This window comes from Schistocerca americana, chromosome 1, assembly GCF_021461395.2.
Source record: "Schistocerca americana isolate TAMUIC-IGC-003095 chromosome 1, iqSchAmer2.1, whole genome shotgun sequence".
NCBI lineage: Eukaryota > Metazoa > Arthropoda > Insecta > Orthoptera > Acrididae > Schistocerca > Schistocerca americana.
The window spans coordinates 743,881,506-743,904,551 of NC_060119.1; the positions used below are offsets into that span (position 1 = coordinate 743,881,506).

The 23,046-nt window shown below is 37.3% G+C and overlaps 1 protein-coding gene across 1 annotated transcript in view; it reads right to left on the reverse strand.

Annotated features, from left to right (window-relative positions):
• The window catches only part of LOC124545223, a 107,978-nt gene that overhangs the window by 36,774 nt on the left and 48,158 nt on the right, over positions 1-23,046 (reverse strand). Inside the window, exons 4-5 of the mRNA XM_047124098.1 lie at positions 22,689-22,869; positions 16,931-17,109 (exon numbers count right to left, since the gene is read on the reverse strand). Coding sequence (XP_046980054.1) covers positions 16,931-17,109; positions 22,689-22,869 — 360 coding nt within the window. The remainder of the gene's footprint in view (positions 1-16,930; positions 17,110-22,688; positions 22,870-23,046) is intronic.

Here is a 23,046-nt window from a genome sequence, read left to right on the forward strand (position 1 = left end):
GAGAGTACTGGCTGTCCGGCCCTTACTGCTGCTCCGTCCCAACTCAACTCCCTGGGCACACAACGACCCAGAAATACTAGAGGCCGCTCCAAAGATGGTACCACAGTAAGCACTTTCGATAAGCGCTGCTGCTGCTGCCACTCATGGACAGGCAAGGCAAGCAAATGTAGTGGCACAAGTGAACACACTAAGAAAACGAGATGCCACTATCGCTATTACAAGATACCAAGCTATGAACGACATCAACACGAGCCGCACATGGCTCACAGCAGACACAAATATTTTTTATGCAGTTATCTGCAGAATTAATGTAATTATGACAATGAACACAGTTGTCAGTTTTCGGATTATTCAAATAGATGCAATCAAAATATACTTAGTTTTCAAACTGAATTAAATGTTTTTAAAATAAACAGCTGCGCATTATTTAACTTCAAAGTGAGCAATATTTAATCGATAACCAAAATTTATCTTTGGTCTCATAGATGGATGTTTGCATTTAATTACTCATAATGACAGCATATACACTGCATTAACAAAATCAAAATAATAATTAAATTGCAATGGAGGAGAAATCATTAACCTTGATGGTGACTAACTATCATTCAACATTTCACTGCACTCATTAACTGTAAAATAAGAAAACCAGTATCATCTGAATGTAAAGATGTCATGACACATCATAATTTTTGTACAATTCACAACAGGACTAACAATAAGCAAAAATTTATTTGTAGCTGTACTCAATTGTCATATCTTTTTCCCTTGGCCCAAGAAGTTTAGCGTAACTCACCATCTTTAACAGCATACCTGCCTGCTTGATGCTGATGGGGCATACAGTAGACCGAACAAGTTGCTTACTATTTCCATTCAAGTGTTACGAGCTTTTAATTTCATTCTTAACTTGCTCTTGAGGGAAACATCAGGTTGTGTAGCAGGATCGGTTGCCCTATTTGCACATCAGTGCTTGTAGAGCAGGATGAAATAGATAGACCTTAATTAGAGTTACTGGTCCTTAAACAGAGAACCGACTAGAGGTGATAACATATTAGACCTTGTGGTGACAAACAGACCCGAACTATTTGAAACAGTTAACGCAGAAGAGAGAATCAGCTATCATAAAGCCGTAAATAGAAATATTAAAAAAAGGTAGGAAGATTTTTCTGTTTAGCAAAAGTGACAAAAAGCAGATTTCAGAGCACTTGATGGCTCAACACAAACGTTTTGTCTGAAGTACAGATAATGTTGAGGATCAGTGGACAAAGTTCAAAACCATCGTACAATATGCATTAGATGAGTATGTGCTAAGCAAGATCGTAAGAGATGGAAAAGAGCCACCATGGTACAACAACCGAGTTAGGAAACTGCTGCGGAAGCAAAGGGAACTTCACAGCAAACATAAACATAGACAAAGCCTTGCAGACAAACAAACAAAATGTAGTGTGAGGAGGGCTATGCCAGAGGCGTTCAATGAATTTGAAAGTAAAGTACTATGTACTGACTTTGCAGAAAATCCTAAGAAATTTTGGTCTTAAGTCAAATTGGTAGGTGGATCAAAACAAAATGTCCAGACACTCTGTGACCAAAATATGGTACTGAAACAGAGGATGACAGACAAAAGGCCGAAATAATAAATGTCTTTTTCCAAAGCTGTTTCACAAAGGAAGACTGCACTGTAGTTCCCTCTGTAGATTGTCGCACAGATGACAAAATGGTAGATATCGAAATAGACGACAGAGGGATAGAGAAACAATTAAAATCGCTCAAAAGAGGAAAGGCCGCTGGACCTGGTGGGATACCAGTTCGATTTTACACAGAGTATGCGAAGGAATTTGCCCCCTTCTTGCAGCGGTGTACCGTAGGTCTCTAGAAGAGCATAGCGTTCCAAAGGATTGGAAAAGTGCACAGGTCATCCCCGTTTTCAAGAAGGGATGTCTAACAGATGTGCAGAACTATGGACCTAAATCTCTAACGTCGATCAGTTGTAGAATTTGGAACACGTATTATGTTCGAGTATAATGACTTTTCTGGAGACTAGAAATCTACTCTGTGTAGGAATCAGCATGGGTTTCGAAAAAGATGATCGTGTGAAACCCAGCTAGCGCTATTCATCCACGAGACTCAGAGGGCCATGGACACGGCTTCCCAGGTAGATGCCGTGTTTCTTGACTTCCGCAAGGCATTCGATACAGTTCCTCACAGTTGTTTAATGAACATAGTAAGAGCATATGGACTATCAGACCAATTGCGTGATTGGATTGAAGAGTTCCTAGATAACAGAACACAGCATGTCATTCTCAATGGAGAGAAGTCTTCCGAAGTAAGAGTGATTTCAGGTGTGCCGCAGGGGAGTCATAGGACCGTTGCTATTCACAATATACATAAATGACCTTGTGGATAACATCGGAAATTTACCGAGGCTTTTTGCGGATGATGCTGTGGTATATCGAGAGGTTGTAACAATAGAAAATTGTACTGAAATGCAGGAGGATCTGCAACGAATTGACGCATGGTGCAGGGAATGGGAATTGAATCTCAATGTAGACAAGTGTAATGTGCTGTGAATACATAAAAAGAAAGATCCTTTATCATTTAGTCACAATATAGCAGGTCAGCAACTGAAAGCAGTTAATTCCATAAAGTATCTGGGAGCACGCATTAGGAGTGATTTAAAATGGGATGATCATATAAAGTTGATCGTCGGTAAAGCAGATGACTGACATTCATTGGAAGAATCCTAAGGAAATGCAATCCGAAAACAAAGGAAGTAGGTTACAGTACACTTGTTCGCCCACTGCTTGAATATTGCTCACCAGTGTGGGATCCGTACCAGATAGGGTTGATAGAAGAGATAGAGAAGATCCAAGGGAGAGCAGCGCACTTTGTTACAAGATCATTTAGTAATCGCGAAAGCGTTACGGAGATGATAGATAAACTCCAGTGGAAGACTTTGCAGGAGAGACGCTCAGTAGCTCGGTGCAGGCTTTTGTTGAAGTTTCGAGAACATACCTTCACCGAGGAGTCAAGCAGTATATTGCTCCCTCCTACGTATATCTCGCGAAGAGACCATGAGGATAAAATCAGAGAGATTAGAGTGCACACAGAGGCATACTGACAATCTTTCTTTCCACAAACAATACGAGACTGGAATAGAAGGGAGAACTGATAGAGGTGCTCAAGGTACACACTGCCACACACCATCAGGTGGCTTGCGGAGTATAGATGTACATGTAGAAAAGGAGATAACAACAGCACAATATCTCCACTTAGGTAGTCAGTACTAAATTGGGCATTCAACCACCATCGTAGTTCTAAACAGTTAGTATAACACCACACCATTCACTGGGCACTCTTATCATTCTAATCTTACAGCTGTTAGTATCATCTACTTTCATTGATTATAATATACATGCTGCGGATGCTTTGCCCCCCCCCCCTCCAGGATACACAAAAAAAAGGGGGGGGGGGGATTAAATGTGGCTCACAAATGATATTTTCTAATTTCAGTACACCTAAAGCATAGGAAATCCAGAAGAATAGGAGATTAACCAAACTGGGAGAAGGGTGTCTTTATCCATTTCCTAATGTTCTTCCAGTTTGAACTTAATTTAGTTCCTGACAGTTTCACACGAACAGCCCCTTTAGGCTATCAGAATAATTGTACAGAAATTATCAAAGTTAATTTGGTAGAACACTACTACCATAAGTAGTACCATATTTTGTGTTGAATATGACTCGGAAAGCAATGTTAATTTACTTTCGGTCTGCTTCCTGACAACTTACTGAAGTATTTCTGAACTGCTCCATCTGTTGTGTTGCCTGCATCATTTGCTGCAGGTGGCAGTCACTGTTCGATGCAGATATGAGCAAAGACATTCCCTGTTGTACGAGGTAACTCTTCTTTGCTGCACACCATAATTAGTACAACAACATAGGGCTCATTCTGCTGAAAATGAAGTCAGCAAGTTTTTCCTATCAAAAAGTCTTCCTAACTCTGTTTAAAGCATGCTTTAACCTGAAACAAAGCCTTTAATGGTTGCTGGCAATTTATTGAAAATGGGTGTCCCTGAATATTGGACCCCTTTATGAACCAAGGTAAGTGATTTTAGGTATTAATAGAGATCGTTCTTTTCCTTAGTATTGATACTAAGTATGAGGTCTGCACAGAAAGTAATGAACTGCGTATTTTTTGTTCAACACAATGAGAATTTCACACACAAAAGAATGGCGTTTTATATACACACCCCATTTTTCCACATAATCTCCATCCCATTCTATGGCCTTCCTCCAGCACTAAACAAGGGCTGTATGCCCTGTCAGTAGCAATGCTTGTCCTGGTGGCGGAGCCAGTGCTTCAGTGTGCAAGTCACCTCCTCATCATCCTTAAAATGTCTTCCACGAATGGCATTCTTTAATGGCCCAAGCAAGTGAAAGCTCGCTGCAACATGTCAGACGTGACAGCTGTAGATGGTCTCCCCGACCTCTGCAAGCTGTGGCACTCCACTGATGACCTCACCCTCCATGCCCAGTGACTAACTGTACTTCTGTTGACATCAGATGCTCCATAGACTTTCACAAGCATTTGTGAATATTTCCAAGTTTCTTTCTTTGCACTGAGAAATTCAATGATGGCACGCTGCTTGTAACGTACATCACCTACAGATGCCATTTTGAAACTGTCTTGCAGTTACGCTGTGTGTCCGAAATGATGGAAACTTGGCATACTCATTCAGGAGATTTCAAATAATACACACGTGACTTTTGCATATGTAGCATTGTTTCTGGCTGAGAAACAGTGCAGTACATTACTTTCTGGGCAATCCTCATATTTAGCTATTGGTTGGTAAAAGAGATATATTACTTGCAACAAATTTCATTAAGGAATAAATACACTGAGAGACAGTGGTTAGAATACAAAGTTCCTTGAACAGGTTTCTACATGATGTTCTTGAATTTACAACACAAATGATTCTTATCACACTCTTTTGCACGCTAAAAACTTTTGCTCGGTTTGATGAGTTATCCCAGAATATGATCCCATATGACATATTAGAATGAAAGCAAGCAAAGTATGCAAGTTTTTTTTATATTTGTATCTCCTATATTCGACATCATTCTCACTGCAAATACATACTTGATTAGGTGCTTCATCAATTCTGTAGTATACCCTTGCCACCTGAATTTATTATCAAATTGTAAACCCAGAAATTTAACACTGTTAACCTCTTCAATCTGCAAGTCTTCGCATGTTAGCACATGCTGAAAGGAAATCTCTTACAGGTTCTAAACTGAATACAGAGGATGTTTTCAAAGTTTAATAAGAGCAAATTAGCTCTAAAACATTTATTAATGTCGGCGAAAATTTGATTAGCTGCTACTTCTAAATCTGTACTTGACTTGCTACTTATTGCAATGTTTGTATCATCTACAAACAAACAAAAACTTAGGATCTGACACTGTAACAGACAAGAGGTCATTAATGCAACAAGAAAAGTTACGGACACACAACGGAACCTTGAGGAACACAACATGTAACGAATTCCCAATCAGATGAAGACTGACTGTTTACTGCACAGGTATTTCACAATGACACCCTTTGTTTCCTGTTTGTTAGATAAGACTCAAAATATTTCACAGCATTGCCTGTAACACTATAATATTCTATAATTTACTTAAGAGAATGCTGTGATTCACAGTCAAACACTTATGACAGGTCACAGAGAATTCCTGTAGCCTCTCATTTGTTAGCTAATGCATTAAATACATTCTCACTTTAACTGTAATTAACTTTCTCCTTATCAGAACCATTAAGAAATCCAAACTGTGGCTTGGACAATATATTCTTTACTGTCAGATGCTTAAGAAGACACTTTGAAGACACTTTAAGATAACCTTTTCAAATATTTCTGGAAAATTGAAACTGGTTGACAATTTGATGATACCTCTTTATCCCTCTCCTAGTAAAGAGGGTTAACTTTAGCATATTTTATGCCAGTCTGGAAATGTTCTGCTGATAAGAGATTGATTACACAAATAACTTAAGATAGAACTCAATTCGCATGAGCACTCTTTGATATGTTATCAAACCCACCAGAATACTTGGATTTTAAGGATTTTGTGGTGGCCGCTGCTACTTTGGGAGACTTGAATGTCATTTCCATTTAATTGGAGTTATTTTTAAAGACTGGTTTCAGATAGTCCATTTCCCTGTTCACCGAACCTGATAACCCCAAGCTGTCAATAACAGAAACAAAGTTTAAGAGGTTTGCAACACTACACTTTTACCAATGTCTCATTTATTTTTAGAGCTAACTATTCTTCTTCCTTTTTAGCCCTACCTGTCCCCATGTTCACTATATCCCATACAGTTTTCATTTTGTTGCCTGATGTAATTATCTTTTTCTCATAATACAGCTGCTTTGGTTTCTGGATTGCTCGTGCAAAATAATATTTTGCAGTATTCTTTGTAAGGCATTACAATGCTAACATCATAGCCCTTCCTAGATAGTATGTCTCCATTTTGTTCCACATTATATCTTTATTGCTTGTGCAGTCCATGATTTATTTTTTGACTTCTGTTTGATTTGAGTTACCCTTAGGGGAAAAATTTTTCAAAAGCAGAAGTAACTTTACTAATGAATGCTTTGTATTTTCTATTCCAATCAGAAGTATTGTAAATATTTATCTAGGTCATGTCTTTGAGTAATCTCCTAAAATTCTCAGTTTTTGAGTGATTTGTCACCCTCCTTTACTCAGATTTAAGAGATTTTTTTCTGACAAGTTTCAACATGTAACACATGATACTGCATGTCATGATCTGATAGCCCATTTACTATTGGTTTTGTGATATGACTTTTTCCTAGATTTGTCTACGGAGGTATTATCAATAGCAGTCTCAGAGCAATTACGTATCATAGTTGCTAATTTCACAGTAGGGACTAAATATAATGACAGTGTTACTGATTGCAATAATTGTTCACTGGCAGAGCCTACAGATCTTTTTATGAAGAGGTTACAGTTACAGAAGGTGCTTTTTATATACTTACTATTATAAAGGACTTATGAAAAAATTTATTAATATCAATATTCTTGAAACGAAAATCGTTTCTGACAAATGTGGCAACTCCTCCTTTCTTCATATTTTCTCTACAGAAGTAAGAAGCTAACAGGAACCCTGTAACATTTACTGTATCTATACCAGTGGTCACTTGTATGTTAAGAGAGGCAGGATTATATCAGCACAAATAAGCAACTCATAAACTTACCCGTTAGTCTTCAGATATTCTGATGCAATAAGGGTAACTGATTTTGGGCACTGGCTGAATTACGACTGGATAAACCTAATTTCTCTGTCAATTTTTGAATATGTCTAGTTTCAATCAGACAGTCTGCATGAATTGTGTACATTGTAATTTGCTTTCTGGCTGCCTGTTTTATCAACGTGAATGGCGTTTTCAGCCTGTCTCTTAACTCCTTTTTTTTGTGTACACCCTACACTAAAATTACTTCTGTTCTATCACTTGTAACCATTCGTACACTACCGCTCATTAATTACAATACACCCTGGTATTTCAGATTTACAACACCAATCAAACATTATTTCTCACAAAATTATTTACTTCCAAATATATTAGCTCAGGCAGTTTTCCCTTCCCTTTCCTGTTGAGGTGAAGGCCATGCCTAGTATAGTCCCAACTGCTGATAGAGTCAACAGGAACCACAACAATGAGACCCCATACATGATCCAAGCAGCCATTCCACCTCTAAATTAATTCTCCTAACAGAAGAGTTTAAATGAAGCCAATCAAGGTGCCTCAGAACACACACAAGACTAACACTGGTACGTCTCTTTGCTGAAGCTATCTTTACCAGATTACTCTCAATTGAATAATTAGGGTTCCTGTCTATGCTATTGTCTGCCCCACCCACTATTACCACGGTATCTTCCTTTTTGAAGTCATTGGAAAGTGAACCTACGTCCTGTAGCACCTGAGCCAGACTTGCAATAGGTTTAAAAACATCTTGTGACCTGTTAACCTCACCCTAGTTCATCCTTCAACAGTTGGCTAATTCCTCTGTAATGTGAACTACCTTATAACAAAATTTTCTTCTTGTTCACAACTTTTTTTGACTTCTTACTTCTCAAATACTTTCAAAAAGTTTGTAGTGTCCTGTCTACTCCTACATCTACTTATGGCTCACCAGATACCAGCTGTGACAACAGATCAAACATGTTTTCCACATTCACAGCAACACTGCCTGAGAAAGTCTTACTCCTATTTCTTCTATAACCTGTTGTCACTTCCCACGTATCTTTTCTTTTTTCCCCCCTTAACCTTTCCAGATCTAGTTTTGCTTTATCTAGTTCCACCTGAAGGGTAGCAAACTCCTCCTGTTCCACTATCTTCCTATCTCTACAACAAATCCCACACAACCAATGAGCCTTGTTGACTTCCCCAATCCCCACATCGCTACAATCACCCACATGAAAGAGACTGCAACAACCCTCACACCACACTCCAGAACTAACAATTCTATGGCAAGCCATACACTTCTCACTCATGGCAGACAAATTTTAGCTTTAGTCTAAATTAAACAAGAATAGCTTCCTAAACTACTCACTTAATATATTAAATTACTTAGAAAGTTTAGGCCTAAAGTTTGGATACTAATTCAAAACTTCCGGAGAAACAGAAATGACTAAACCTGTATTGTTTACATGACAAAACAAAAGTAAACAAGGAACTGACCCGACACTATATGAACTTTTCATTTATTTTGTAATTTTTCACTTCGGCTACTTACTAGAGGATGAAATGGATAGCCTGTAAGAATACATTAACAACAAAAACTGTACTTTATTGAAATAATCATGTAACTTACAGTATACAATAACGTAAACAAATCCTAATACAAAATTCACACCTATGATATGTTTTCTTTTTCCGTAAAATATGCAAAAAATTTGAAACCTTCAATTGATAGCTTACAATACATATTAATTTACTTATTTATGATGTAATATTGCCTTAATTAACTACTATTAATCAATCAAACACGTATCTTTATGAGAGCTCTGAATGTACACCACTCGTCATCCAAAGACACACATTCCCTGCTCCTTCTACTGTATAAATAAATATCTTAACAGGAACTGTTAGACCCACTTTCAGTTTTGACAGCACTTTATTACAACAGACAAGATTAGGTATTTTGTGTATGACAAATTTATTGACAGTGTATGATAAATTTATTTTTTAAAAATTTATTAAAATGTTTCATTCTGACTGTATTAATTCTGTAAATTTTAGTAGTTCCAGTTTACTGTAATTATTAACCTATTTTGACAATCTCCTGACAAATGATATGGGTAGTAAGGATTATATTCAAATGTTTGATGTTCTTTATGTTATACTTTCTGACATGTTCCGTGTCTATGGAATGAAAACTGAATCTAATATAATCTAATCTTAAAAAAAAATCTGAAAGTGGTACTAATGTCTTAATGGAAACAGACTGTTGGATGGAAATTTGGAAATCTCCCTGGTTTTTATAACATTTTGAATGGGAAAATATAATGATAGAAACTGTTGCGTGCTCATTTCTGAGAAACTGCAACTAAAGCTTCCATGATGGCTTTACAATGTAGTACAAGTAGAAAGTGAAGTAAAATTTGGCTGTGTGGCTGCAGTGCATATTTATACTGTGGTTTGCTTAAATGCATGTTTATACAGCATAACTATTTCTCATGAAATAAACCTTAACTGCACACTTTACCTAATCTGTCATAGTACCATTTTTGCACATGTAATGATTCTTTACGCACCTCGTTAGTGAATAATATTTTTGCATATTTTGACAGGTTAATCATTGTTTACTTTGAAGTCAATTCATGCATTGATATTTTTAAAATATACATCAAGCTCAATTTGAAAACAATTGTATTTGACATCAATTTGAATAATCTGACTTTATGAACATAGTCCATAACCCATGAGTTACTAATGATGCCAAAATGGAAACAGTTCTGTCATATTTACATTAATTATGTCCATCATTGCATAACAAGTATTTCTGTCCACTGCGCAACTGAAAGGACAGTCCATCCAGACAATATTTGGCAATCAGTGACAGTCAGCAGACCCCCCCAGACTAGAGCTGAATTATCCTACTAGACTCACTAGATATTTGCTTGCAATTTTGGTGAGATATTGTGAACAATTCTTGCACAATAAGTGACAGTGAGTTAGAAAAGTTAATTTTTTAATTTCGAGGTCGTTATTTTATGAGTAACGGTTCCCTCTCATTTCTTGCTCTCTAAGAAGTTTTCCACTTTCTGTCTTAGTCACTACTTCAGCAATGAGAGAATGTTCACATTATTTATGACTCACTACATATGTACTACTGCAATTATAGCCATGCTTTAAATGACAAAAAATATATATTTAAAACAGATTCTGTTCCTCCTCCTGTACTGTAATTGAAAATGACCACAATGGAATTAAGTAATGGTATGTACTGCAGTGCAGATTAAAAAAAATGCAGGTTTTAATAATCTTCAGCTGACTGACAACTTCACTAATGATAATATACAAGGTGATTCACGAAGATATGCAAATATTTTAATATGTTATTCTACAAGTAACACTAAAGAAGAAAGTTCATATAAACATATGTCCGCAAATGTTTGTTATGGAGTTACAGCTAATAAAAGATTTCACCTGAAATTTAGTAACTTCGCTAATATGAAGCCATCGCAAAACTGTATGAGGTTAAAGTAAAGCATGATTTCCATTTATTTTCTTGTTACTGGTCTGGTGAATCTAATAAAACATGTCCCAGATGTGTATCTGTAGTAGTTTTCCAGAACATTCATTCAGAAAAGCAGACGTTATTATACGAGTAAATTTATGCGATTGCAGTCTTTCTCAGTGTATTCCACTGATGAATTCTTCTCTGGTTATCAGCCGAGTGGTGGCGTCATCTTGTCGCAACGTTTCAATGAGTTTCATACCCATCATCACCGCCGAAACTCATTGAAATGTTGCGACAAGACGACACCACCACTCAGCTGATAACCCAAGAAGAATTCATCATCACAAGTAAATTTGTTCACTTTGCATTAAGAATGTAGAAATGTTTATGTCATTGTTGGCAACTGTTAGTGAGTTGCTTCAGTCATTTCCTAACCTTGAAACAAGTTAGTTTTCTGTACTGTTCAGTGAAAGAACATAACAACAGCGTATTTAAGTGAAGCAACATAGTAACTATTGTAGTATGTAGATTATTTATGAAATAGGCATGCCTTTCAAATTTACAACAGAGGAATACGCCGATATGGTGTTTATTTGTGGCAAATGTGATGGTAATGCTACGGCTGCAGTTAACGAATACTGCATACATTATCCAACTCCGAGGATTCCAAATGAACGAACCATTAGCGGAGTATTTTGAATGTTACAGAAGACAGGTTCTCTACCTCGCATTCATAATCAGAATGAGTGCTCAATGAGTGAAGACGATGAGGAGGATCTTATGGATGATGTTCAACATAGCCCAGGTACCAGAACACAATGTACCTCTCAACGATTAGGCATTTCACAATCAAAGGTATGGTGTACACTGTAGTACAATAATCTGTATCCTCACCATAAACAAAAAGTGGATCATTTACATCCAGGAGATCCTGCCCTTCGCTTGGAGTTGTGCAACTGGTTTAACACTAATCGGCAGTTACACAAATAAATTTTATTTACTGATGAAGCACAGTTCACTCAAGATGGTACAAACAATTTACGTAGCTAGCACGAATGGTCTGAAGCAAACCCACATGCAACAGCGCAACGCAATTTCCAGCAGCGATTTAGCATAAATGTGTGGTGGGGTATAATCAACACACACTTTATTGGACCATTCATTTTCTCAGGACGTCTAACTGGCGAGATGTACTTACAATTCCTTCAAGAAGAAATGCCTGGGCTACTCTAAGATGTTCCACTTGCTACGCGATTGCAAATGTGTTTCCAACATGACAGCGCACCTCCACATTTCACAAATGCCATTACTGCACATTTAAATGAACATTTCCCCAGAAATAGATTGGTCATGATGTTACACATCTGTGGCCACCTGCATCGCCCAATTTAAAACCAATGGATTTTTGTGTATGGGGATGGATGAAAGACCTCCTTTATGAGAACAAAGTCAATACACATGAGGCATTACTTGCTCGCATTATGAATGCAATACATGAAATTAAGAACAACCCTGTGAAACTGAAATGAGCAACAAAGTCTGTTCATACATGTATAGTTAAATGCATTGAACTTGGTGGAGACATTTTTGAACATGTATTGTGAAATTGTATGTACACTGATTATTCCAGTTTAACATGAATTCACATGTGGTATGGTATTAATAAAAGCAGATTATCTAACACATTCATACAGTTTCAGTTAACATTATTACCATCATTTTTCCAAAACTAAATTCTCTACAACTTCTGCTGAAAACTATGTGCATCTTACTAGAATTTAAAAAATTGGGCCAAATAGTAATAAATAAAAATTTTACAAAATACATCTTTGCTTCTCTGGATGTTCTGGAAAACTACTGCAGTTACACATCTGAACATGTTTTATTAGATTCACCACATCAATAACAACAAAATAAATGGAAATTGTGCTTTACTTTAACCTTGTACAGTTTTGCGATAGCTTCATATTAGCAAGGTTGCTAAATTTCAGGTAAAATCTTTTATTAGCTGTAACTCCGTAGCTAAACATTTGTGGACCAATGTTTAACTGAACTTTTTTTTTTAGTTTTACTTGTAGAATAACATTAAAATGTTTTCATATCTTCTTGAATCACCCTGTATATTATTTATTAGTTCATGGGTACTTTTCAGTCACTTACTTTCACTATTTTTTGAATGGTGTAGCTGGAACATTCGATGTTTGCTACACAGAATACTCATATTTATCTTACTCATCTACAGGGCAACGTAGAACATTCAGTCAGGAAAGCTGACAACTAGAGCCCAGTTGTACATAGAAACATACATCCAATGCTTATGGATGACTTACTCTCAACATTACTGTCAGCAGTGTGTGTTCCTTGTTCCATGTTCTGATGATAACTGCTTCTCCTTTCACGTGGCAGAAGATGGAATCAAGTTTGCAATTCTCACATTTCCTGGTTCATTTTCTCTGTGACCTTTATATGGTTTCTTTGTGAAGTAGAGTTTCTTGATATGGAATTTTGTTATTTGTAGCTTACAAAATTTCTGTGTGGCGTTCAGGTTTCACAATCAATGTTGTATTATTGTCTTTCCATCTGTGTTCCTCTGTTTTGGGAATAGTGCCAATGATAGCGTTCTTAAGAAAAATGGTTTCAAAGTCTATAATGATCAGGAGACATATTACGTAATGTTTACAACATTACCACTGGAGATGCTCCAAAAATGAGAATAGCATCTGGTAAATTAGCATTTCAGTTTCCAGTACTCTTAAGACAGAAAAAACAAAAATAATTGTGACATTTATCAATTCACAATAATTAGTTTGCAGCTGGTGCATCTGAGTGTTATTTGCAACTATCTCTAGTCTTAAATTTAGTCACAGAAATGGGAATAAAACTCACTGACATTCACTTTAGGTACTTTGGCTGTCAGTGGCTGAGTATTTGAAACACAAGCTGACAGTCAGTTCCAGATTCAAATGGTTAAAATGGCTCTGAGCACTACGGGACTTAACTTCTGAGGTCATCAGTCCCCTAGAACTTAGAACTACTTAAACCTAACTAACATAAGGACACCACATACATCCATGGCCAAGGCATGATTCGAACCTGCAACCGTAGCAGTTTCAGCCTGAAGTGCCTAGAACCGCTCGGCCACAGCGGCCGGCTCAGTTCCACGTCCGCTCAAGGAAAACATCAGCAGACAAAACAAATTCTACCTGCTGTAGTATAAAAAAACTCTACAGCAATGCAGAATATGTTGGTCAACTCTGTGACCATCAAGTTCCTCGTGCATGGCACAGAATTATCCTGCTACATTCACTTGACATTTTCTTGTTATTTCCCCTGAATAATAGAAGCGATTTTTCTTTTAAAGTGTGATGCCTGGTAATCAATTTATGGCCTTGCCTCAAGTGAGGCCATTCCATGTGGAAACTGCAACTAAGCTAATCAATTTATGGCCTTGCCTCAAGTGAAGCCATTCCATGTGGAAACTGCAACTAAGCTCATCTCTCATATTGTCTCAATAAAGGCCTGTTTTTTTTACTTATTCTGTGACAGAGCCACAATCAGCCATATTGAAAATCAATAAGGAAATCTTAATAGAACTTCCCAATCATAAGTGCTCTTGCTACTTCCAGTACCCCACAGTGTAAGAGCAGAAAACTTACGACACTCCACAGATTATAGTGCCGTTTTCTGCTTCTGCTGACAATTTTGTTTTTGTGATAAGACAACTTCATTTATGAAAATGTGACACTGAATAATTTTATAACTGGTCTTCTTTAGGCATGTTCTCCAACTGCCTAATGTCCATGCTCCTTGAATATGACATGGGACAGCATGTCAAGAGGACATTTCAAATTCCATTGTGCAAATTATCTTACTAATTCATGCCAATTTTGGTATGCACATGTTACATAAACTTCCGGTTGAGAATAACATATTATTTTGGAATAAAGAGATGACTCACTGAAAAGCAGAAGTGCTGTGCTGTCGACAGATGTATGAACAAAAGGCACAGACCTCGGCTTTGCCACCTTTCGGAATGGCCATTCATTCTGGTCGACAGCTGGTTGGTTGTCATACTACATACTAATGTAAAATGCTGTGCAGTGGTTGCAGCAGAGCTGGTATATAACATAGCAGCTTTCGCAGATGGCCCGTACCAGTCAAAAGCTTATCCTATTTCATCAGAGGCTGGGCCACCTGTGAAAGTAGCCATTTTATATACCAGTTCTGCTGCAATCACAGCACAGCATTTTACATTGGTATGACAGCCAACCAGCTGTCAACCAGAATGAATGGCCACCATCAAACTGGTGCCAAAAACAAGATGGACCACCCAGTGGCACAATATGCAGTAGAGCACAACATGCAACATTTCACAACCTTCGCTCTCATAACCTCCCGGGCCTAAACCTACGGTGGCTCGCTGTCTACCCAGCCATCACTCAAACGTACGTGCGTACGCACGTGAGACTTTTGTTTGTAAAATCAGCAGAGTATTTTCTGTTATAGCAACACAGTTTATGTAGTTTTGTTGGTTATGCTCACATACATACGTGTGTACGTGTATGGGGGGGAGGGGGGGGGGGCCTCGCGTGCGCTCGCTACAGCTTGAGAAAGGAATTTCATTCCAAATTGCTCAAAGCAAAGTTCTGTACCTTTAGTCTGTGTATCCGTCGACGGCGCAGTGCTTCTGCCTTTCAGCGAGTCATCTCTTTATTCCTAAATAATTTGATACATAAACTTAAGGTTTTATTAAAATAGACTTTCATCATACAGTTATCATGGTGAGTTTTAATTCATTTGTATTAGTACAGTGCACATTTTAACAGTATTTTTCCGTTAGTTTATTGAACATGACAGTAAATGTAAGAGAAGCAATATTTTTCTAACACTATCTAAAATAGTATGACAGTGCTCACGTGGTTTACAGATTCCACATCTGTAGAAACCTACTCATTCAGAGTTAAAGATGTCAAGCCATGTCTGAAGTGCATTTTTGTCCAAAAAGGATTTTTCTTGATGGTTGCTTGATAAGAAACAGGAAAGGCAAATATCTGAGTGTGCAAGATCAGCTGAGTAAATGCATGAGGGATGATTTCCCACAGAGACTTTTTTTGGTAAAATCAGAAAAGTATTTTTGTAATAGCAACACAGTTTATATAGTTTTGTTGGTTATGTTTCTTATACTATGATCAAAAGGTGTCTCAGTTGTTGGCATGAAATGGACACACCCCTGGCAAGAAGTTCTTAATGTGAACACCCTTTCTGTGTCACCAGATACAAAGTATTATCTGTTCACCATGTCCCTTGCTCAAGATGTCTTTTGTTAGGGCCCTGCCATTAATTTGCTCTTAAGAATTTAGGATCACAACTTGTCACTACTAATAACATGCATAGGGATACTCAATGAGCAAACTAATTACATTCAAAACAAATGTATTAATAGTGACCCCTTTGATTTTTGATGCTTTGATTTAGAGTATGCAGTACTTCTGAACCTTGCCTACTAAAGGCAAATGTCAAAAGATATCGAATGATTGAAGTCAATTATTGAGACTTCCTGCATGTTGTAAATCATTTACGATAGCATGATCTTCCTTGAACAAGGAACTGCTTTTCAGATGTGATTTGTCCAATAGCAAATTCCTCCACACATGATAGAAATGTTCTGAGCTTCCTCTGCTGCTTGAACCCCTCTTTTAAATCCAAAACAAACAATATGCTGCAAATCTTAGACCTTCCCCATTTGTGACTATTTTATAACACAAACTAATTTCGAAAGATTCAAGTATGCAAAACCAAGTACATCACTGCAAGAAAAATACTAGAACTTTAGAATGACACTTTAAAAATATGCTCACAGCAAATCGTGTGTTTTGACTTACTGCACAGTGCTATCAAAGTTATTTCATGTAGAAAATCAAATTACAATAAACTTGAAGCTTACATAATATGGGACAATTATTAATTTCCACTTCCAGAGAGCATTGCTCAAAATATTTTTTCATTGGGAATCGCATGTCACAAGATAATATGTATATTTTATGTATTATGGTTTATTAGAGAGCAGTAGCTTTAAAACAGAAGCACTGTATAAAGAATTGATGAGTTTCAGTTTTTTGTGATACGTATCTTTGGTAGGTATTTTCTTTCAGGATGATTTACTACCATTACTAACCTCAGTGGCCCATCAGGAATCTGCCCTAGATGTTCATATTCGGCTAGTGAGTACAATTTTAGGGCTTGCCACATTTCAAGTAGTTCTTTAAGCTCTTCAGAGTCTTCAGTATCACCAAGATCCCCTTCTGCAACTACAAAATCTGATGATGCAGTGGCTTCACCTTTCCAGTAGTATTCCTGTAAAGAAAGAAAAACAAAGATGTGCTAAACCTAAATAATGAGGACTAATCTATGATTCACTTGACAGAAGCACTTTCTGTTCCTGTGTACTGATGCATACGAATTCAATACGTAAGCTACAGTAATCAACACCTCTCATGTATTCAGCTCAACGTCTATTCTAGTGGTATCTACATTCGAAACATAGTTCTTCTGTAGGTACAATATTTTAGAGGAATAAGCAAAGAGACAGTGTACAAGTACTAAAAGAAACTGAATGGAAGGAAGATTCTGTAGTGGTCAATCCTGACACCTTCAACTACACTGGGCATTTAAGGGGCTCTGGAAAGATTCAAAATCATGAAATTTCCTTTTTTACTTTTTTGTATTTTAAAAATCTAGACTTTCGTCTTTCAATTGATATGTAATTTATTCAGTTCAGAAGACTACAACTATTTTTAAATTATTTTTGAAATATGTTCTGCGTGAGCATGGCTCATTGTGGCACTGTAAAACTGCTGTCAAATGTTGTGTTCCTGAATATTTTAGTGATGTGAGTGCTTTTCGCGGATGATGCTGTAGTATACAGAGAAGTTGCAGCATTAGAAAATTGTAGCGAAATGCAGGAAGATCTGCACTGGATAGGCACTTGGTGCAGGGAGTGGCAACTGACCCTTAACATAGACAAATGTAATGTATTGCGAATACATAGAAAGAAGGATCCTTTATTGTATGATTATATGATAGCGGAACAAACACTAGTAGCAGTTACTTCTGTAAAATATCTGGGAGTATGCATGCGGAACGATTTGAAGTGGAATGATCATATAAAATTAATTGTTGGTAATGCGGGTACCAGGTTGAGATTCATTGGGAGAGTCCTTAGAAAATGTAGTCCATCAACAAAGGAGGTGGCTTACAAAACACTTGTTCAACCTATACTTGAGTTTTGCTCATCAGTGTGGGATCCGTACCAGATCGGGTTGACGGAGGAGATAGAGAAGATCCAAAGAAGAGCGGCACGTTTCGTCACAGGGTTATTTGATAATCGTGATAGCGTTACGGAGATGTTTAACAAACTCAAGTGGCAGACTCTGCAAGAGAGGCGCTCTGCATTGCGGTGTAGCTTGCTCGCCAGGTTTCGAGAGGGTGCGTTTCTGGATGAGGTATCGAATATATTGCTTCCCCCTACTTATACCTCCTGAGGAGATCACGAATGTAAAATTAGAGAGATTAGAGTGCGCACGGAGGCTTTCAGACAGTCGTTCTTCCCGCGAACCATACGCGACTGGAACAGGAAAGGGAGGTAATGACAGTGGCACGTAAAGTGCCCTCCGCCACACACAGTTGGGTGGCTTGCGGAGTATAAATGTAGATGAAAATAAGTGTTACACACTAAGTGTTGTGGCTAGCCTCTGCCAGTCTGGTATATATCGCTGTTTGTTTATTCTTTTGTAATCCTGAAAATATTTTTAGTGAATTCTGTTCATTGAAGTCTCTGTTTCACTGATGGATACTAATGGGCAAACATAAACTGACTAGAAATCCTCTGACGGCTTTTAAGAAAAGGAGAAATGTTGGCAAGCCAAAGGTAGGTATTATTACCGTAAACAATAAAGATGATAAAGTGTGTGAACCTGCCCATGGCAGGTGCAGAATGTATTCAGTGTAGTGAAGTCAGTCTGGAACACTGAATAAAAAACCTCATAGGACTTGCCAGTGAAATGGAACTGAAGTCTAGTAATAGTCCATATATGGCCACCATCTGAAACAGTGTTGCAATAACTCCAAATGAAGAAAACTGTAGCAAAAGCTATAAACAAAACTTATATTTGTTTATGCCTCACGTACAATTGGAAAGTGTGCTATTGCAGGTGCAGTTTTCTGTGGCGTGACAATCTTCCAAACTCCCCAACCAAGTTTACAAACTATAAGAGACTTACAGGGTCTAAAGTAGATGATGTCAGTATAGAATCTATGAAGAAAGCTGGGAAAGAGGCAGTAATAGAAAACAGTTGTAATAGAGACTTGACTGCAGCATTCGATGGTACCTAGCGTAAATGGGGATACACATCTCTTCATAATGTAGTATCTGCGTCCAGTATGTATACAGGGAAAGTTTTAGATGTAGCAGTAATATCTAAATATTGTAATTGTCCACAAAAAATAAAGGTACACATGAAAATAACTGCACAGCTAACTGACAGTTGTGGAGGAATAGAAGTGGCTGGTGTTGCTAGTATATTTCAAAGTTTTGTTGCTTGTGATAAAGGGTGATATGTGAATTACCTTGGTGACGGTGATTCTGAAAGTTTTCAACAACTGAAGCCTTATGGTGGTGATATTGTAGTGCAGAAATTTGAGTGTATTTGACACATACAGAAATGAATGGGATCAAGGCTACAGTGACAGTTTCATAAAAAAAAAAAGGGTCAGTGATAGTCAATGGTCAGATAGGAAGGGAATGTTAACTGACAGTGTAATTAATAAGTTACGGAACTATTATGGAATGGCTATTAGGCAAAACATATACAGTATTGCTGAAATGAAGAAGGCTGTTTGGGCTCTTTTTTCATACTTTTTTTAACTGATGGAAGTCTCTATCATTCTGTCCCAAAGGAGAAGACAGTTGGTATAAGTACAACAAGCTGATGAAGGGTACAATCATAAACAGTCTGCCTGACATTGTAATTGAGGTGATCAATTTTTTTTCAGATACTCAGCAGCATATGAACTGTTGTAAACGATTGTTCATGGAAAATCTCAAAACCCAAATGAAAGTGTAAACAGAGTTGTATGGTCGAGAATCACCATGACCCTATTTGTTGGAATACAAACACTTCAGTTTGGTGTGCATGATGCTGTTGTTACTATCAATGATGGCAATGTTATAAGGTGCAAGGTATTTCAGAATATGGGACTGATGATAGGTTTCAACATGGTACAAACAGTGCTTGCTTTAAACAAGGAACATCTTTGGGCTGCTGACAGGGCTGTAAATAGCCTAGAAATACAAGCCAGAGTAAACAGGAGGAGGATAAAGAGGAAGCTGGAGAAAGAGTTTGCAGAAGATGAAGAGAATCCATCCTACGGACCTGTAATGCACTAAAAAGGTAATCCAAACTTTGTCACTTGATTCCCACAAGTTTTATTTTTTGATACAAATTACATGTTTTCTCAGGATCTACCAAACCAATTTTCTTCAGCTTTTCAGGAAATGTTACACAGTCCCTTCTGCATAAGTTAACACAGCCTTTTTCCAGATACCTGTATATTGTTGAATTTATAAACAAAAAAAAAGGCACAAAAAGTAGTGAATTTTGATTACAATATAAAAAATTAAACGTAACAACTGAATTCAAATTTTTAAAAGGCCAAGTGTTAAGTTGTAGCCAATACTCCTATAAATAACCTGTAAAAATTTCAACTTCCTAGGTCAAATACTTTCTTAGAAAAAATTTAATTTATAAGCACAATTTTAACATTGGAAAGATAGGTCTTTCCGGAGCCCCTTGACATTGTCAATGATTTGCCTGTTGACAAAATATTTTTTTTCAGGAAATTCTCTCTAATTTTTACCACATACACGGGAGATTTCTGTGATGACTCCTGTAACTGTCATACCATGCAGATATACGAACTAACTGAACTGGGCCTTTGCCCAAGACTACACTAGGTACTAGTAATGAAGTATTACTCTTGTCATTATCAATGTCAGCTTTCAAACTGGAGCCGCACCTAGTACTTCAAGTAGTTTCCACAACTAAGCTTGGGGATCCCATTCTATCTATCAACTGAAAGTATTTGACTTCCAGCTCTCCCTATGGTAGCCTGATAAGCTGACAGAGAGACTGATAATGGAATAACAGAATTGTAAATTTTAAATAGCAAAGAGAGATCTGTCTTTAAGCATGTAACAAGTGAACCACAGGAGTAGCTCATACAGCTACGATTCATGAGTAGAGGCACCTGTTTTTCGCAAAGCGCGAAATCACGAAATTTTCACGAAATTTTACATATTTTGTTGAAAACGTGAAACTATTTACTTTTAAGCCAAATCGCGAAATAATTGATGAAACTTTGCAAAATCTCATCATTTGAACTTAACTGCGGAAATTCAATTGGAGTTATGGCAATACAATCTGGATATCGATTGTACACCATTTTGATATATATAACATATCGAGTATTCCAAAGACATTCTACAACATTCTGGCGGTGTATTCAGTATTGCATGTGGGAAATCGTTGTGGATCGCTGGTGTATTGAGTGTGGTATTTTGTGTTTTGTTTTTGTGCTACAGATGATTAATATGGTAGTTCAGTTTTCGAACGAGAAAAGGAATTTTCGTCAGAAGGATTTTATGTTTTCGACAAAAGTAGGAAGATACTTATGTGCAAATACTGCAATGTGCGTATTGAGTGGCAGAGGAAGGACACGAGCCTGAAACACATTAATAACAGTTCTTCCCACAAGAAGAACAAGGAGAAGGCACTAACAACTACTAGTATAAAAAGACAAGCTACGCTCATGGAAGTCGCTGCAGCAGCAAAACAAGCGAAAAATGATCAAGAAGAATTCATTTTATCAACTACTCCAGCTTTCATTCAGGCTAACATCCCGATGGAAAAAGTTGATCATCCGAAGCTGAGAGAATGGATGAACAAATACATACCAGGTTTGTGTAAAGCTGTAGTGGAGGCTTTGTGGATCCCAGTCAGTAATGTTGATAGTGAGAGATCATTTTCTAGATACTGCAATATAATGTCTGACAGGAGAACAGCTCTGACTCCCAGTAATATGGAAGTCATGGTATCCTTGTCTTTCTCGGACTGACTTGTGTGTTGTGTACATAGACTAGGACAGGATAAATGTTTTCCAAAGTTTCATGATTTGGTATTTGTGTTTTAATAAGATTTATAATTTTTATGCTTTTTCAATTTATGTAAAATAAAATATTTTTCACTGCAAATGTGCCATAAATGTATTTCCTGTACCTTTTACTGCTGAAAAGTGGAAATAAAATTCAACGAAATTATTGGCAAAATGGAAAAAAAGAGTAGCGAAAAATATACCGAAATAACTTTTTAAAAATGGCGAAATCGGGCAAAAATTTTCACCACAAACAGGTGCCTCTATTCATGAGTGTCATATGGGAATTGGTGCCAATCAACTGAGAACTTGTCACAGTAGCCTCGTGCGATATGTTGCATAATAACTCTGACTGCATGCTATAATGAGCAGAAACTCTTATTGCTATATGAGGGAAATTTGAAGGTTTTGCGGTAGTAACACTTCTATAGAGGTGAAATGTTAGTTGACTATTAGCACCATTATTGGCCATGTACAGATTGAGTACATTGTCTTCATGGCAATTTCCACAATGCATTCAAATATAGACAGAAAAACTATGTGCTACACTAGAGGTCTATGGATGGACAAATTTAGTTTTAAATTTACAAAAAACCTGTTCTGCAATTACAAAATTTCATGTGTTGTCTAAGTACTCAAACAGAATAAGCAGAGTGTGGTTGGGTAACAAAGGTTTCAATCATGTTTCATCACACAAATACGGCAACTCTCCTGCTGAGACTTACATGCAACCATGTGAGAGCGAACTGTGCAGCTTTCCTCAACAGTGCCAATGATGGAAGTGTTGTCCCATGAGCAATGTCATGACGCAAGCCAACCAACCAGTCAGGAACATGCATTTTCCTTGCAGCCTGGTATAGTGTATCAGATGAAGATTTTGTAAGAACAGCAATTTGGTTCAAAAATCTGCAATACAAGAAGTAAAATGACAATTATTTTGAACATTCTGAAACCAGGGTGGCCACAAATTCCCCGATATTTCCCCGATTTCCAGACAAGTTTTAGGATTTTTCCCTGACAAATTTTGAGTTCTCAAGAGTAAGTTACGACGTAAGTTGATAATCTGTCTTTGCAGCTCAGTAC